We start from the raw sequence: 16,849 nt of genomic DNA, 5'->3' as shown, positions 1-16,849 counted from the left end.
CTATGACTTGTTGCTGAAAAGACTGTCCCTTTCACCGCAATACAAGTATAGCGCTACGGCCCACTTTCCCATTTCGAATGCTTATCGGTGAACCCACCATCTCAATTGACACGGCTATATACTGTATCAAAAGCTCCCCGCACTGGCTCATGCTTGAATGATATACAATAATATTTCGCTTAAAAGGACACTAAAGGCAAATGACTACGTCAGAGGAAAAGCTTAATGCATGATGTCTAAAACAGCAATTATGTAAACAGCAGTGCCTTAATTACCAAGAATTTAAGCTAAATATTTCACATGACGTGTGTCACGAGTGGTACATTTGCGAAACGACCCAGAAGATGTGAGCGCGTCTGACTACAAATAATCACTAGTAATAAAACTAGCGGCAATATAAACAACTTTCCGTGCATCGAGAGACGCAATAAAATGCTGTTGCTCATTTCCGTTTGATTTATATACAAAAAAAGAAACAATAGCCTGGCATTACTCTGGGGAATAACGCGAGTGGTTTAAAAGTTGTTTTCGGCTGGTTAGGCTGGATAGGTAGTGCCATCTAGAGGAACCCAACTCAACCAAGCAAGCAGAACCTTGGCTTCCGAGATGACAAGAAGCAGTTGAATGGCCGTTGTTGCTACTGTTGCTCTCACTACTTTCGCTCTGCTGCTTCTGGTGTCGGTAGCCGCGTAGTAAAGGCGGGCAACGTTGGGCACGGTAACAGTGACGTCTAAAAGGCCGATTTCAGGCGGGTGATTTGAAGTGCGCTAACGCGATGCGAATCATTAAAACGTGATTTTTTTTTAAATATAAGCACTTCATTGGCACAAAAAGTTAAACTACAAACTTTCTGGACCATCATTTCAACAATCAACGTAGACTTAATATTTGCTTTTAGTGTCCCTTTAGTACTTTCCTCTCACTTCATTCGACTATTTTGCGCAGGCAAGAATAGGTTTTGCCGCACTCACATCAGTAAAACTAAAGCGCCGATTACACTAAATGGTAGCGTAGTTGTCGATATTAAAACGATCAATAATTATTTATTTGGTATAGCGTTTCAACGGAAGTCGTTGGTGTAACCGTACCAGATATGTCGATCCGGGATATACATTAGCATCTTTTTTTTAGTATGCACGAGCTTTGTTAAACACAAAACAGGGATGCAGTAAACTATCCGCACAATATGCGCAGAATATATATGAACCAAATGCGCAAATATGCAATGACGAAGGATCACAAGGAGCGCGAACAGCGGGGCGAAGTAAGCTGACCGCACACGATCACGTCATTACCAGGGTAACAAAGAGTCGAATACTTGTCCGAACATACGTGCTCTTCCAATCGCTCCGCAAGGGTGTACGATCGATACGTTCTGGAGCTTGAGTAATACGCTCAGACTTTCTTTGCCGCAGTGACTGAGACCAACGGCTTTGAGAGGAAACGTGCCTTGGGCAACGTTACACGGCGAACTAAGCGGCATTGCGCCACGTTCCGCCGACCCCGCCAACAGACGTACGCGTGACGAACGCGACTTCGTCTTAGAAGGCCGAGAAGTTGAGGTCGTGCTGCGCGAATATCTGCTCGAAGCGGGCCGGCACGATGGCCTTGCGGTAGCACCGGGGCACGCGCATGTGTGACTCGAGGCCCAGGTCTTCGGCCAAGCCGACGCCGTCAGGGTTGCAGTCGACCACCATCATGGTGAGGCTGACGCGCGTCAGCGGGTTGCCGTCCACCAGAGCACGCAGCAGAACGTCGGCTGCCCGGCGATCCTCGGCGTACAGGGGCCCCATCATGGCACCGCCCAGGATGTTGGTGCCTATCTTGCCGAAGCCACACACCACCTCGCTGCCGTCGGGCCGCCGCCGTACCACGGCTCGAGCAAACCCGTCCGTGTCGTAGACGGTGTAGGTGACCGCCTTCTCGCGGTTGTAACAGTGTACCAGGGCGTCGTAAGCAATAACCTGCGACACATAAAAACCACGAAGAAAGAGGTATTTCTTTCCACAAAAATAAGCTTTTAGCACCTATAGCATTTGGAAATATTGTACTAAAAAAAAAAAGGTTCATCACACTAGAACAAAATTGATATGTGGGTACATATGTATCCCTCCCCCTTATTACTTCGGGCTCTTAAGGCACAATGAATGATATGAAATTTCGCTGTCAAAAGATAACTTGCATTCGCCGCTCCTCTGTCTGTTTGTAAGATAGACAAAATAAAGTTGATCAATTAATTTATTGATTTATGGCCACAAACGTTAGCCTATAGGTCATGGCGTTTGGAAATCCTGTATTTTTAGCTTTTTTTGAAGAATTCGTCACATTTGAACAAAACTGACCGTGGGGGCATATCTGGTTCACAAGGTAATTTGCGCATAGTTTTTATTTTTGTATTTTTGTTATTTGAAGGTTTCATAACAAAACTAAAACTGATTGTGTGGGCATTTCTGACTGTAAAAATAAACCTTTAGCGTTTTTAGCGTTTGGAAACCACCTTCAAATCGCACTCACTCACATCATACTCGCCCTGCAGTAGATGTTAGGACATGTCTTCATGCCGCCGCCGTAACTAATCAGCGTTACACTGAAGCACACACAGGTGGTGGCGGCGGCGGTTCCCCGCAGCACGCATATGAGTGTCAACTACGGTGGCTGCTATGAGGGTGCAAGCCACCTGCCTGAAGGCAGATGGAGCGTAGCTGGTTTTAAGGAGGCAGCAGGTCTGCAGCCACTCTTAACAGGAGCGCGTGGCAGTTTGGGCTAGTTGGTATGACATGACGATAGTTCTAGCGCGAGAACAGAACGACGACACAGAGACAAGAAGGACACGAAGGAGACGAGCGCTCGTGTCCTTCTTGTCCTTCTTGTTTAACAGGAGCTTCAGGTTTGCGTTTTCCTGGTCCACATGGAGCTGGGAAGATGCCCTCGTGTGTGGCCGAGGCTTAGTAGAGCTCTGTTGCAGCTTGGGACCAGCAGGTGGCTTCCGCTGTGTGCGCCTGACTGGCGTGAATGGGTAGAGTTAACTGCCACGTTAAATAGAGCTCCCACCACGGCAATGTAGCTGTTGCCTGTGGTCTGTTTTAGCTGAGGATCACCCGTCTCACTACGGGTTGCCCGAAAGGCTGCTTGAGCCTCGTGATGAGGCAGGTAGGTGGGAGCTGGCGCTTCGATGATGGTCAGGCGCTGCTCGCTTTGCCAGAGCTGGCAGTCAGCGAAGCCAGCTGAATGTGGCCTGTCGCAGTGCAGGTAAACTTACTTTACCGGTACAGTTGGCACCTTTTCCATGACGGCCACCACACCGCAGGCACGACTCTGGTCCTCGGCAAGCGGCAGGGATGCCCATAGCGTCCGCACCGCAGGCGCTGAAGCAGGTGATGTCAGGGTGGCCTCGCTTCGAATACCATGCAAAAAGGGCAGAACCGAGCGAGAGAGACGGGAGACGAGAATCGCGAGTACTGAGGTCCCTTGTCACCTGCCTGCCATCATTGGTATCTCGGACATCACTTCTGCGAGGAGGTTATCGTCGGCGTAGTCGCCGTCGACGCCTTGCACCACCCCACTGCTTTGTGAACGGTGAGCAGGAGGGTGGGCAGTCACGGTTATTCCTGCGAGCTCCGAAGTAGCTACGAGGTAATCCATTCATTCTGCAAGAGATGCGTCTGCTGCTACAATGTTCGTTTTCGTATTTATTCGCACCTCCTTGGCTCCGGGCCGCACAGAGAAAGCTTGCGCAAGGGCAAGGCGGGAGGTGCGGGGAAAGAAAGCACTGTCGTTTGCCGGTCAGAAAAGAACAATGCCTGAATCTAGCGACGACAACGCAGAGGGCAGTATGGTGTGTGCAGTGGCAAGTACTCCTGCAGGAGTGGCCTGAATAGCTGTGGCAGGCCTGGGAACCGTGGGCAGGTGTAGCCGTAGGTGCATTGGCAGGACGAGGACCAGTGTGCGCAGCGGGTCCCGGAGACGTCACGGCTCGCTGACAGCGCTTCTTCGACCTGTAGAGGTCGGTCTAAAACTCGGACTCGTCGGTAACATCCGTGTCGTGAGCGACGGTGTGCTCATTCGCAAGCGTGGCACATGACGGTGTGGTAAGCGACGAAGCCGTGAGACGTTCAGTCACTACTGCTTGTTTTCCGCGAGGCACCCTCGTCGTCGCTTCCCGACTCACTGGACGCGAGCGCTTTCGCATAGATGTAGTGTCTGGGCCGGCAAGTTTAGGTTCTGCGTCTAATGGGAGTGGTACGTCCTGCGAGTCGGTGACGTGCGTGCACGGGAAGCTCAACACAGCGCAAGATACGACAAAATTTGGCACGAGTGACGAAGAAGTCAGGAGCTTCCCAACTGTGCCGAGAATTCTGGGTTGAGCTGTATGAAGCGCATCCAGTGTAAACGAAGAGGCGGTGTGAACCAGTATAAACGAAGACGCCACTGAAAACGCCAGGTCTCGTGCAATTGCCTCGGCGTCGGCAGCAGACACCGGTGGGCGAAGTGCTGTAGGTTTTAGATGCGGAGCATCTAATACTCGAGGCTTGTAGTGCGGCGCCGTCCGCAAGCTTCCTCCTCCTTCTTCCACCATCTGTGCATCCCTTCCTCCTCTACACACCGCGTGCGCTTCACTCCTCCACCATCTGTGCACCCTTCCTCCTCTACACACCGCGTGCGCTTCTCCTCTTCACGAACATTCGCTAGCTGTATAATGCAGCGCGCATGCGCCGTCGCGCTTCGAGAACATCGGCAGCTGACGCGCGCGCATGCGCCGTTGCGCTTCTCCCCCTTCTCGAACATTCGACAGCTGACAGTGCATGCGCCGTCACGCTGTATATATACTCAAGGTCGGCGCTCGCTCGCTCAGTTGCCGCTCGTTGGTTGGTTTGTACGGCGCGTCGACGTCCAAGGTCGCGGTGAAATGAATTCCAACGAATCCACAAACACAATGATCGACGTCCCTTCGACCAGCACCGCCCTTTCGCATACGTGTGTACGTGTTCACTCCCCCCTCCTACAACCACGTTAACCAATTTAGCCATCGACCCAAGTAAGTCGCAATTTAACACCCCATTTCACAACCACGTTAACCAATTTAGCCATCGACCCAAGTAAGTCGCACTTTAACACCCCGTTAACTAATTATATGCTCCGCATCCTCCTCAGTGTTCCCCCGAGGGAAGCTGCGGGCAATTTTTTCACTGACGAGCTGGCACAGTCTCTGCGCCTGTTTATGACGCGACCATGCTGCGTCGCAGTTCCACAGTCTTTAACCCCAGATGTGCGCGCTGTACTAGCACTGCAGGTTTAGTGCATATGGTCTGGACCTGCCCTTCCTACAATGATCCAAGTAGAAACGTAGAATCTTGGGAGGTTTTATTACACAGCCACGACGCAGAAGAACAACGTCATCATCTCGCGCTGACCGCCGCCGAGTCCCAATGGATTCCGGCCGATGACTAGGAGCATGATCGGGGGCAGAGGCCGAAGCCTCCTTTCCCTGCCATTCTGGACGGGTTCAAATAAACGTTACTTCTCTATCTCTCTCCACAGCATGCGGGTGCACGCGATCGGATTCGCCAAACTATTGTGCGACGGCGTGCGAGGCTGCGAGCCAGAGAACGTGACGGTGTTCGACTGGCGTAGCTGAGAACACTGTCGCAGGACACAGGTCACCGAAAGCTGTGACAGGATTCCTAATGTAATATCCGTGAGGAGCACTCTCGTTTCCGAAACTTGAACAGGAAAAAATTCCTCCACCTTCCCGAAGGGAATCGTGAGGAAATGCGAATGCATTGCATAACCTCCATAACGCCGTTTCTCGACGTGGGAACACAGAGAGCGTTAGTAGAATAATGTTTTCTTTCTTTTTCTTACACCGTGTAGACAATAGCGCCTTTCGCCGCACTTGGTGCTTTTCTGCAGTGAGAAACGCGGTATGCATTTCCAGCTCTAGAAGCAAGCGCGCACGGTTAAAAATACCACGAAGGGAACAAAACAGCGTTCTCAGCTTGGCGTTGGCATTTCACAGCAGCGTCTCGAGCACACATTGTCGAATGTTCTTGAGAGGCGCCCAGGCAGCGTTCTCAGCTCGGCGTTGGCGTTTCACAGCGGCGTCTCGAGCACACATTGTCGAATGTTGTTGAGAGGCGCCCAGCCTGCGAACGGTCGAGAATGAGCAACACCGACTAAATTCCAAGGCCGAAAGGCTGCCGCAGTGACGTCAGAGGGTGGAGGCCCAGTTACGCCGCGAACGCTGCGGAAAGCCGGTGTTTCGTTCGCCTTTTAGGAGAACAAACGCTCCCGCTCTCGCAGCTGCTGCGGCTTGATTGGGCCGAATAAAAGATGTGGAAAAAAAGTCTTACTGAGCATGCTCAGTTGGGTAACTGGGCCTCCACCCTCTGACGTCACTGCGGCAGCCTTTCGGCCTTGGAATTTAGTCGGTGTTGGAATGAGGCGCTAGCGGACGAGAAAGTGAGGTGCAGGAAGGAGAGGGAGCGAGTGGTGAGAGAAGGAGCGGCGAAGCCCTGCACTTACCCTCTGCTACAGTTTTCGCACCCTTGCTTCGGTTGCTAGGGGCGAGTATATGCGCGCGCGCCCGCAGCTGTTGCTATAGGCGAGGGAGTGCCGCGGATGCCGCGGATAACGCCGGATGCCTGACATAGCCCGACTAAAAAATGCATTCGCATTTAAAAGTTCAAGAACGCGAGGAGCACTGCGCGGTAAAGCCCCTATGACCGAGAAGCTGTAGCATTTCTTGCGTACTCCAAAGCTCCGACCAACATATTGATTCAGACATGAAAATAAAGCAATGACGTGCTGCTTCACGAAGGCTTTCAAATAGTTCTCGGCTTTTTCGGGGGGACGGTGCGAAGCAAACAGGCGCCCTCGGCAGCCATTGTCTTCAACACCTGCATGACCCTAACCCTGCACATTAAACTGTGGTGGGCTTGACGCCCTTCTTAGATAACTTGGGAGATGACCACCCTCCTGCCACCCCTCTCCCCTTTCGCGCAACCCGACACATTACATAATCTATACAGATATCTTTTGAGTCATACATACAAACAAGGTAGTCATCGAAATATTAACAATCTACGTTATCTCACACAAATTCAAAGAAACGCTCCAAGTTACGGCACCAGACACCTAGTGGATTAGTTAGTACCAACACCCTTTTCAAACTACGGAAAACAAATACTTCACTACACAATAACTGCACTATTAAACAACTATAAATTGGTACAGTTGCATCTTTTTACGTCCTTCCTCACAGAATAACTGAAAATTATGCAGGTTTAGGCATAGATTCGTGTTGTAATGTATATACCTGTTTCATTTAGTTGCCTGTCAAGATGAAAGCGTGTGCTGGAACAGGGCAAGTATACGTTATATATATTTGTGGTTTTGTGTTTGTAAGATCAAGTATAAGTGAATTTGTTCATTGAATGCGAGGCATTTTTTGCGTACTGTAGACACTTTGAGCTTCTGTCTGCGTATCTATCTTTCTAGCCGCTTACGTCTCACTCCCTCAACTTAGATAAACCAAAATTAGTATGGGAGGTTAAATGGTTTGACGAATAGGACTAACTGGTCATGACATGAATAATGTCATAATTCTTTCACGTATGTCGTCAAACACTTTTCCAAAATCAGAGGCACACACCAGGGGGCGGGTATGTGTCACTGGTATGCGTCACAGGTGTTTGACAGTTTATATCCACACAGAAACGGCGAGGACACACATGGGTAATATTAATGCTTCCTTAAGAAAAAGCGGACATCCGCAGCATTGACTTGACGAATGCAATCAAAGCATTCCAGCAGCAATCAAAGCCTAGCATTGTGGGCATTATGCGTGGCAATCAAGTATCCTACCGCAGAGTCCCTCAGGTCTTGGAACTGTGTTTAGAAAAAGTTGTTATCGATTTAGAGTACGAGGTATACTCGACTATGTGAAAGCATAAAGCCGTCCCGAGAAAGCACCTTACAAATAGACCCTATAATTCGCGTGAAACGTCAATTGTGGTTGCAGCGCTGGCTTTCCACTTTTATAAACATTACATAAGCACTTCTGCGATACGGCCGTCCGGTCAGGTTGCACTCAGATGTCATCCGCAACGTTTATTTATGTAGCAGTGTCCAGGGCTACGATCCTCGCGAGCAGCAGCGCTTTATAGCAGCTTATACCGCTTCTGCTGTTGTTAATATTCGTGTTGCTATTGGCATCGTTACGCAAGCGCAAACAACTGGTTATATAAACATCTGGAATTGTTCAACATATGTCAGTGCGTGCAATATTGCTACAAATATTTAGCGTCATTTCGTAACGTGTCACTCAGTAAAAAATTGCAACATGGTCACCTTCTCTCCGTATGCTTCGAATAACGTCGATTCCCAAGGTACGTGGGATCTGCCGAAATTTTTTTTTTTATGTGTAACATTGCCTCACTTCTAAACAAAATCCAACTAGTCAAGCTGCCCGAGCACAGATTTTTTTACACACGTATTTCGTAATCTGTATTACGTAAAAGGCAAATAAACAATTCCACTAAGGTTGCACGGCGGGCTTGTTGGTTATTCATGTCGCTCGAGGTATAGCGCATCCAGGACGGGACAGAGAAGAAGACACAGAACTAATGCCGTGTATGTGTTCTGTGTCCTCTTCTCGGTCCCGTCCTGGATGCGGTATACCTCGAACAACATAAACAATTCCATTTCATTTCATCTCGCATGTTAGAATATACCTGGGGCAACAGGTTGGCGGTGACCGGTACAGCGCGCAGCTCCTCCGTGGGCCGCGCCAGCTTGTCGGTGCTGACGGCAGTGCCGCTGTAGACCAGCGTGTTCCAAGTGTCGAGGTGGCCAAAGCCCGCATGGTCCCGGTACGTGCTGAGGTGCTTGGGCACGGCGTTGAGGCCCGCGTTGCAGTCTCCCAGGCGCCTGGCCATGGCGCGCCAGAGCCGGATGCCTATGCCGCGCCCCTGTAGGTGCTTGCGCACCGCGTACATGCCGACGAAGAATAGCGTCTCGTGCTGGCGGACGCAGGCGCACGTGGCCACCACCCGACCTGCGCAGAGGGACGTGTAATTGGGAGACAAGGTTGTCTTGCATTCTGAGGGAAAAAATACACGAGCACAGAGAGAAGCAACACAAGGTCAAGACGGAGTGTAAATCATTCATAACAATACCGGTTTTAACAATATATGGCACATAACAATAAACACTGCTGCACCGTCCAATTTTGTTTGTTTTCTATGGTGGAAAAAGCCCGTTACTACATCTTCCCCGTGCTGAAATATTGGTTCTAACATTGAATTGCGGCTCTTGTGTGTTCATGCCACAAGTTAATGCAATGCAAAATCTTTGAAAAGGAAGAGAGAAACGAGAAATTCATGTTGTTGAACGCCCGCCTACAACGCCAACTTCGCCGAGCCTGCCTTTAAATTGGCACTAGGCTTTTCTGCATAGCGCAGTACCACTGCGAGAAATCTAACATTTAAATAACACCATGGCACGTGTTTAGCGGCAGCTCCTATTATTACATTTTTAAATGCGAAGCGTTTCTTAGTGAACTTCGGCGACTTTGAGCGTATCTATCTATCTATCTATCTATCTATCTATCTATCTATCTATCTATCTATCTATCTATCTATCTATCTATCTATCTATCTATCTATCTATCTATCTATCTATCTATCTATCTATCTATCTATCTATCTATCTATCTATCTATCTATCTATCTATCTATCTATCTATCTATCTATCTATCTATCTATCTATCTATCTATCTATCTATCTATCTATCTATCTATCTATCTATCTATCTATCTATCTATCTATCTATCTATCTATCTATCTATCTATCTATCTATCTATCTATCTATCTATCTATCTATCTATCTATCTATCTATCTATCTATCTATCTATCTATCTATCTATCTATCTATCTATCTATCTATCTATCTATCTAGCCAACTACGACTTTTAGCTCTCCTGGCCGTTTCGATAATGGTATCGATACCAAACTTGGTATGGCATAACATGACTGTATGAAGAACATATTTGTCTAGTAATAACATGAAAGTCATGACATGTATGTCATGAAAGTGATGATTTATGTTTCATGGTACTGCAGCTCTTGCGGTGGTTTCGTTCACATGGCATGTTGCAAAACTGGTATGGTATGGCATAATTTCACGGTGAACACAAGTGACAGACTCTAACATGAAAATCATGACATGCGTGTCATATAACAACATGACTACATGCCACGCTCATGATAAGCTCGCGGCCGTTTCGCTAGCGTCACAGAGACCAAATTTCGTATTACAGTGAGAGATAGAGAGAGATAAATAGAGAGGAAAGGCAGGGAGGTTAACCAAGCTTGGCTCGGTTGGCTACCCTACACTTGGGGTGGGCGAAAAGGAGAATAATAGAACGGAAAGAGATAGAAAACAAGAGGAGTAAGAAAGAGGAGCATGAATAGTCAGCTCGAGACTACATGGCGCGGTCTCGCACAGTTCTTTCACAAGCGGTCGTAAAGTCTGGTGGTCCTTAAAAAGTACAAGAGGGATTTCGTGGCTTTGCGCGTATGGGAAGGCGTCGGCCAAGGTCCCAGGATCTTCTCTTCTGTAAGCGGCCGTGAATCCAGCTGACAGAGCTTGGCTTCCACAATACGTCGTTCGGTCTGGTATGCTGGGCAATGACATAAAATGTGCTCAAGCGTTTCCTCGCAGGCGCAGATGTTGCATGACGAAGTGCTCGCCATTCCAAGGAGACGAGAGTACGAATTCGTAAATGCCACGCCCAACCACATGCGACACAGTTAAGTTTCAGCGCATCGTGGTAGCCCGGATGGCAAACGAAGTTGCAAGTTAGGGTCGATCGAATACAGGTGCATGTTGGAGAAACTCTGCGTATTCCATTGTAGGAGAGAAATACGGCGAGCAAGTGATTGTAGTAGCCTTGCAGCGTCCGTTCTCAAGAGTGGTATGGGCTTGCGCTGGTCTTGTTCATGAGCCGATCAAGCAGCTTCATCCGCGCGGTCATTGCCGACGATTCCGCAATGACTCGGCAACCACTGAAATACAATATCGTGACCTTCCTTGAGCGCTTCGTGGTAGTCGTGCCTTATCTATACTGATTGTTCATGTAACCCGTGCTGCATAACAAACCGTAGTGACTGTAAGGCTGACCTGGAGTCGCAAAAGATGGCCCATTGGTTAGGTTGCTGCCGAAGAATGTACTTTATTGCACCTTCAAGGGCGGCGAGATCTGCTGCTGTCGACGTCGTGGTGTAAGAAAACTTGTACTGAAGCAACACATTTTCAGATGGAACAACCACTGCTCCTGTAGAGCTGTTGGAATTAGTGGAGCCATCGGTGTAAACATGTATGCGGTCGAAGTACCTTTCGTCCAACAGACGCAAAGTCAATTGCTTCAGGGCTAGCGTTGAAATGCGTGCCTTCTTAAAGATTCCAGGAACTGATAAGCGCATGTCAGGTTGACGAAGGCTCCACAGCGCAGCTGCTGGATGCATTGCAAGTTTGAAGCCAGGCGGTAGTATGTCTTGATGTTTGGTCACAATACCGCAGTACGAAGAATGGGGCCTCCGAGCTGTCAAACACGCTAAATGATGTGACAGTAGCCGTGATAAATGCCGAATGTGCGCTCTCAGCGTCTCGACAATGATATGCGTCGTTACCGGTTGTTCTTGTATTACAGTACGTGATGAATGACGAAGGTATGTGACTTGTGCAAACATGATAATCATGAGATGCACGTTATGTAACAACATGACTACATGCCACGCTCATGATGCGCTGGCGGCCATTTCGCTAGCTTCACAAGTACCAAACTCGGTATTACGCGACGCGAACGGGCGACATAGGTAAATGACACATCGAAACATGATATTCACGACATGCGGGTCATGCAACAACATGACTACATGGCACACTGATGATGCGCTTGCGGCCGTTCCGCTAGCTTCACGTATGCCAAATTTGGTATCATGTGACGCCAGTGAATGACGAAGGTATGTGACCGGTGCAAACATGATATTCATGAGATGCGTGTCATGTGAGAACATGACTACATGCCCCAGTCAAGGCGCCAATACATTTCCACGTGACGCGGTGCGCGCCGCGCGTTCAGCGCCGTTCATTTCATCGCGTCACGCCAGGCGCCGATCCTCGCAGGCGCGCGCCGTGCTACGTTGCTTTGACGCATGCGCGTTTCAGCGCGTCCGGCATCCTGCCGTAACGAAAAGAGGGAGGCGCAGTGTTGTCTGGGTAACGCATCGGCGCGAAATGAAGCATGTCGCATTTCGCGCCGGTCGCGCCTGGCATCAGACTAAAGAGTGCTCGCGTTTTGCTAACGTAGCGTCGCTGTGCCCAGCGTGCGCGCATGTCAACTCTACATTGGAATATATTGGGCATTTCATGATGTGCGCGCGGCCATTTTGCTAGCTCCACATATGCCAAATTTGATATTACGTGACGTCAATAGATGACAAAATATATGACTTAACAAACATGATAATCCTGACACGCGTGTCATGTAAGAACTTGAGATTATACCACGCTCATAGTGGGCTCACGGCCGTTTCGCTAGCTCCACATGTACTACATTTGGGATAGCATGACGTGCATAGATGACGAAGGTAAACGACACATCCAAGCATCATAATCATGGCATGGAAGTCATGCACGGCATCATTTACCTCCACCTCGTAACGTTGTGCTGATTATAAAGTGACATGTCAACATTTCTCATTCGTGCTTCGCATATCATCGATTCTCACTGTACGTGAATCTGCCTATTTTGGGCATACGATTTAAGTAAAATGTTGAAGCTTGCGAGAGTTTCAGCATTACAAAATTCATCTGTTGTCATACAATGGCTCTATAAGGCTTGGGGTGGTCACGTAAAAGCTTGCTCAGAAGTATGTCGAAAAAATTGCCAGCAAGCTTGTTTTCATTATGACTGACGTCTGTTGGCATATCTAATCCGATATGATAGTCTACTCACAACGCATTGCATCTTTCAATTTAGCTTGTTTTCGTGTAACGCGTTTACAGCCACTATCAGTTGCAGCAACAAAATTTTCGTGGTAATTCAGCATGGTTACAAGTGGGTTCGACCGTACGTGTATGGCAACTCATTTTCCTAAAACAAGCCTTCAATCTGTGCAAAGTAATCAGAGCTCTTCCTCTTGTGCTGCTTCTCTTGGCCCCGTGTTTTCTGTGCAGAATCGCGAAGAAGACTTTTTTCTAACTAGAACGACTCGCAGTCTTCCTTAAGGTTGCCTTACGTGGTGACTAGACACCGAATGAATACTGAAGGCTTCAACATAGACGTGTGGTTGGGACACAAGGTTGCTTTATCTAGCAAGAGGACCCTGAATGTATATTGAGGGCTTTATCACAGATTTGTAATCTACCTTTATCACGATACCACCACGTATTCGCCCTCTGACAGTTGGTGAAGTCGCAGATGTCTTTTTCATATGTTTTTATTGGGACAACTAGAGCTTTCTTTTCCAATAATAGAGTACACAGCATTTTAAATCGTCAAAGATTTGGTCTAAGCACCGTATGGGTATCGGAGGCTTTCATTCTGATAATACCAATTTCCCGGCAGCTAACAAAACGCTTCCGAAACGACAGAACACAGAAAAATGTAAAAATGCGGATTGGGACATTCTTTGGTTTCGCTCACTCATCTGCTGGTTCTCATTGTGTGTTTTGTATAACAAAGAAAAAAATCAATGAGCTCCGCTTCACGGATGCCGATGAAGCAGCGAAATCAGGCGAAATTGGTTGCATCGCCTTCGCCAGGCTTACGCACTTCTTTGTCTTGGAAGTATTTCAGATATGTTCAATCCCTTCTCTATATTGTGAGGGCTCGGTGAGCTACGGGCATAAAGGCTGAGGCGTGGTAAAACGAGAAGAACGCACTTTATTCGAACGCACTCAAAACTTGCTGTCTGCGCCACAGGTAGGAGCCATACACCGGCCCTCACTTGAGCCTGGAGTGAGCTGCTGGAGGGGCGCTACTGATTAGCTAGGCCGCTACGCAACCGCGCGTGCAGGCACTGACAATATAACACACGCTTTCTTAAAGGGACTGTCTACCACTCGGAAAAAAAAATTTCTGATTGTAGCACAAATGAAAAGATTGTTCGTCACATAAATGGCAACTAGCAGTGCTTGCGTACCAGAAAAAAAGGTATATAATTTTAACTTAATGTTGAAAGTTGATGAAAAGTGACCGCTAGCGTCACCCTACAGCGAATGTGGTCAATCTTGACAGTCTATTGAATGGTAGGACAGTAAATCTTCACAGGAAAATTTAGTTTGCTTAGGAACAAGCACATAAAACTTGAAATTGTATTTTATACACTTTAAGCTGCTTTAGGTTGCGCCAGAGTCTAATTTTTGCTTTTTCCCCCCACGTGTTCAAATAGCCGCCCGGTAGCACTGCCGGCGGTGTGCTTGTTCACTTGCCTGCATGCCTGCCTGCAAACGGTGGAAAAAACGCGAGCCTGGCGTCTGCCACCGCCAATGAGAACAACAAAAACTTGTGTACCTGCCTAAAACGACAACTAAGGTATTCGTTTTATTAGTAAACAAAACTTGATGAAGCCTGCAAAAAGCGAGCGTGCAGTTTCAGTTATCGGCATTCATCCCACCAGCGAAAGGAGAGAGAACGTGGACAGAAAAATTCTGTTTTAAAAACTTCTACACACTTTCCAGAGAAACCATTTCAAGGTTAGATAATTCACATGATACGCTTTTTATTGCGACACAAAACACGAGAACAATCAAGGATGGTAGACAGTCCCTTTAACCTTTGAAGTTGGAGTACAGTCACTACATATATAACCAGAAAGTATCACGTGACAGTGGTGTAGCTATGGTAACGCGCATGCCATTTGTTGGTCTAAGTGTTGCCTTGTTTCTCTGAGGGGCGAAGCTCCTTAAGGGTGAGGCTGTTCCGTTGACGGTGTAAGCGTTTGCCGTAGCCGGAATGACGATGACGCTTATGACGATGAAAGAGATTATAATGATGATCGCGGACAACGAAAGGCTTGTGCAGTATATGACGTCCCGATATGCTTTTATGTGCATTTTGTATGACTGCAAACAACGAACAACCACCAGGGTGACGTGTACAGACCTCGTCTTTGCCAGCTTCGGTCTAGATCCGACGCCGATAAAGCAGTAATAAGGAAGACAAAACGAAATTCACGACTCAACATGACATACCATTCATGACCTCCTTGTCACTAACTTACACGCGGGAGTGATATATGACACGGGCGATTTACGGTAACGCCAAACAGTCCCACTGTTTCGCTCATTCATCTTCATTGACTTCGTGGATATGCCGTGTATTTTTTTAGTTAGACTTGTATGAACGTATATTTACTCAATTACTGGGGCATAGAAGTTTACGATGACGATAGTTTTCTGATGGGCCGCATACACTTCTGTGGGCCACAAGTTTTGTTGGGCTCATTGTTGCCTTCATTTTTAATGGTCAAGTGGTGAGTATAGCGGGTTTGCCCGATGTCTGTGGTTCATACCCGCTTATCATTCCCACAAGCGTTACCGCGAATCCTGGGCATTAAAGGCTCGACGAAGAACAGTTTTTTTAACGAGCTCTTTAATGAGCCCTCTTTATTTGAAATAACGTTGTTTTTCGTGATCACTATACCCTAATTAGATACTCTGGAGTTCAGCGAAATTCTGGAATTTTGACACAGTGTCATTGTGTTCGTGGACACTAGAGACTGAATGAATACTGAGACCTTCAGTATGGTATGCAAGTGGAACAGTGCTGGTGATTGGGGAATGCACTCAACTCATTTTGGTAAACGTTTTAAGGTCCGTTTGGTTCACCTGCACCAATCGGAACCGGTTCACGGCTGTGAACTCGAAGTTCAGAGACTGTGCCGCGCGAGTTCAGTTGTGCAAGCACAGCGCGACACCCGAAACGAATGACTATGTGCCGACAAGGTGCAGGCCTTATTTCTGTTCACTTAATTTACACCGTTCCACTAACACTGACCGATGGCAAACCGCACATGCGGACAGTTTATGAGGCGCAAACATCTTGGCAAGGAGGAGGAGGAGGAAGGGAAGAAATGAAAGGCAGGGAGGTCAACCAGACGCACGTCCGGTTTGCTACCCTGCACTGGGGGAAGGGGTGAGGGGATTAAAGGAGAAGAGAGAGAGAAGTGAAGGGCAACGTGTATGTTGGTGGGACCTTGTCCATTGCACGCTTATAAGCGGTCGCGTAGTCCGGTCGTCTTCAGAAAACTTAGCAGTGCCCGCGTCGCTTTGCTGGCCAGCGACGCGTAGAGCCATGAGCCAAGTGTCTTCTCTTCGGAAAAAGGTCTACTGTCTAGTGTCTCCAACGTTTCGCGTAGCAAATTGCGTTCGCTCGCAAAACGTTCACATGAACACAGTAGATGTTCTATTGTCTCGTCAGTGTCGCACGATTCACATCGGGAGCTATCCGCCATTCCTATGCGAAAGGAGTACGCCTTTGTAAAAGCTACTCCTAACCACAGGCGGCACAGTAAAGTTGCATCCTGGCGGGAGAGGTCCGATGGAACTTGAAGCTTTCTCGATGGGTCCAATTTGTGTAGGCGGCGGTTCCTGACACTGGGGTCACTCAGCCAAGTTTCCGACATGGTGTTAGCGAACGAGTGAAGGCCCCTTGCAGCGTCGGTTCTCGACAATAGAATTGGGGTTGTCTGGGCGTCCGCGTGGGCGGATCGGGCAGCATTATCAGCAAGGTCATTACCGATCTTGGCAAAACACACCGCATTAGTATAGAGGTGGTGA

At 48.1% G+C, this 16,849-nt stretch overlaps 1 protein-coding gene across 1 annotated transcript in view; it reads right to left on the bottom strand.

Annotated features, from left to right (window-relative positions):
* Positions 1-1,023: 1,023 nt before the first annotated feature.
* Positions 1,024-16,849, bottom strand: part of LOC119178423 (uncharacterized) — a 48,345-nt gene continuing 32,519 nt past the window's right edge. Inside the window, exons 2-3 of the mRNA XM_037429623.2 lie at positions 8,733-9,055; positions 1,024-1,964 (exon numbers count right to left, since the gene is read on the bottom strand). Of these exons, the coding sequence (XP_037285520.2) occupies positions 1,542-1,964; positions 8,733-9,055 (746 nt within the window). The 3' untranslated portion in view covers positions 1,024-1,541. The remainder of the gene's footprint in view (positions 1,965-8,732; positions 9,056-16,849) is intronic.

This window comes from Rhipicephalus microplus, chromosome 1, assembly GCF_043290135.1.
Source record: "Rhipicephalus microplus isolate Deutch F79 chromosome 1, USDA_Rmic, whole genome shotgun sequence".
Classification (NCBI taxonomy): domain Eukaryota; kingdom Metazoa; phylum Arthropoda; class Arachnida; order Ixodida; family Ixodidae; genus Rhipicephalus; species Rhipicephalus microplus.
Note: the sequence above shows the minus strand (reverse complement) of the source record. Positions and strands in the feature narration are given on the sequence as shown.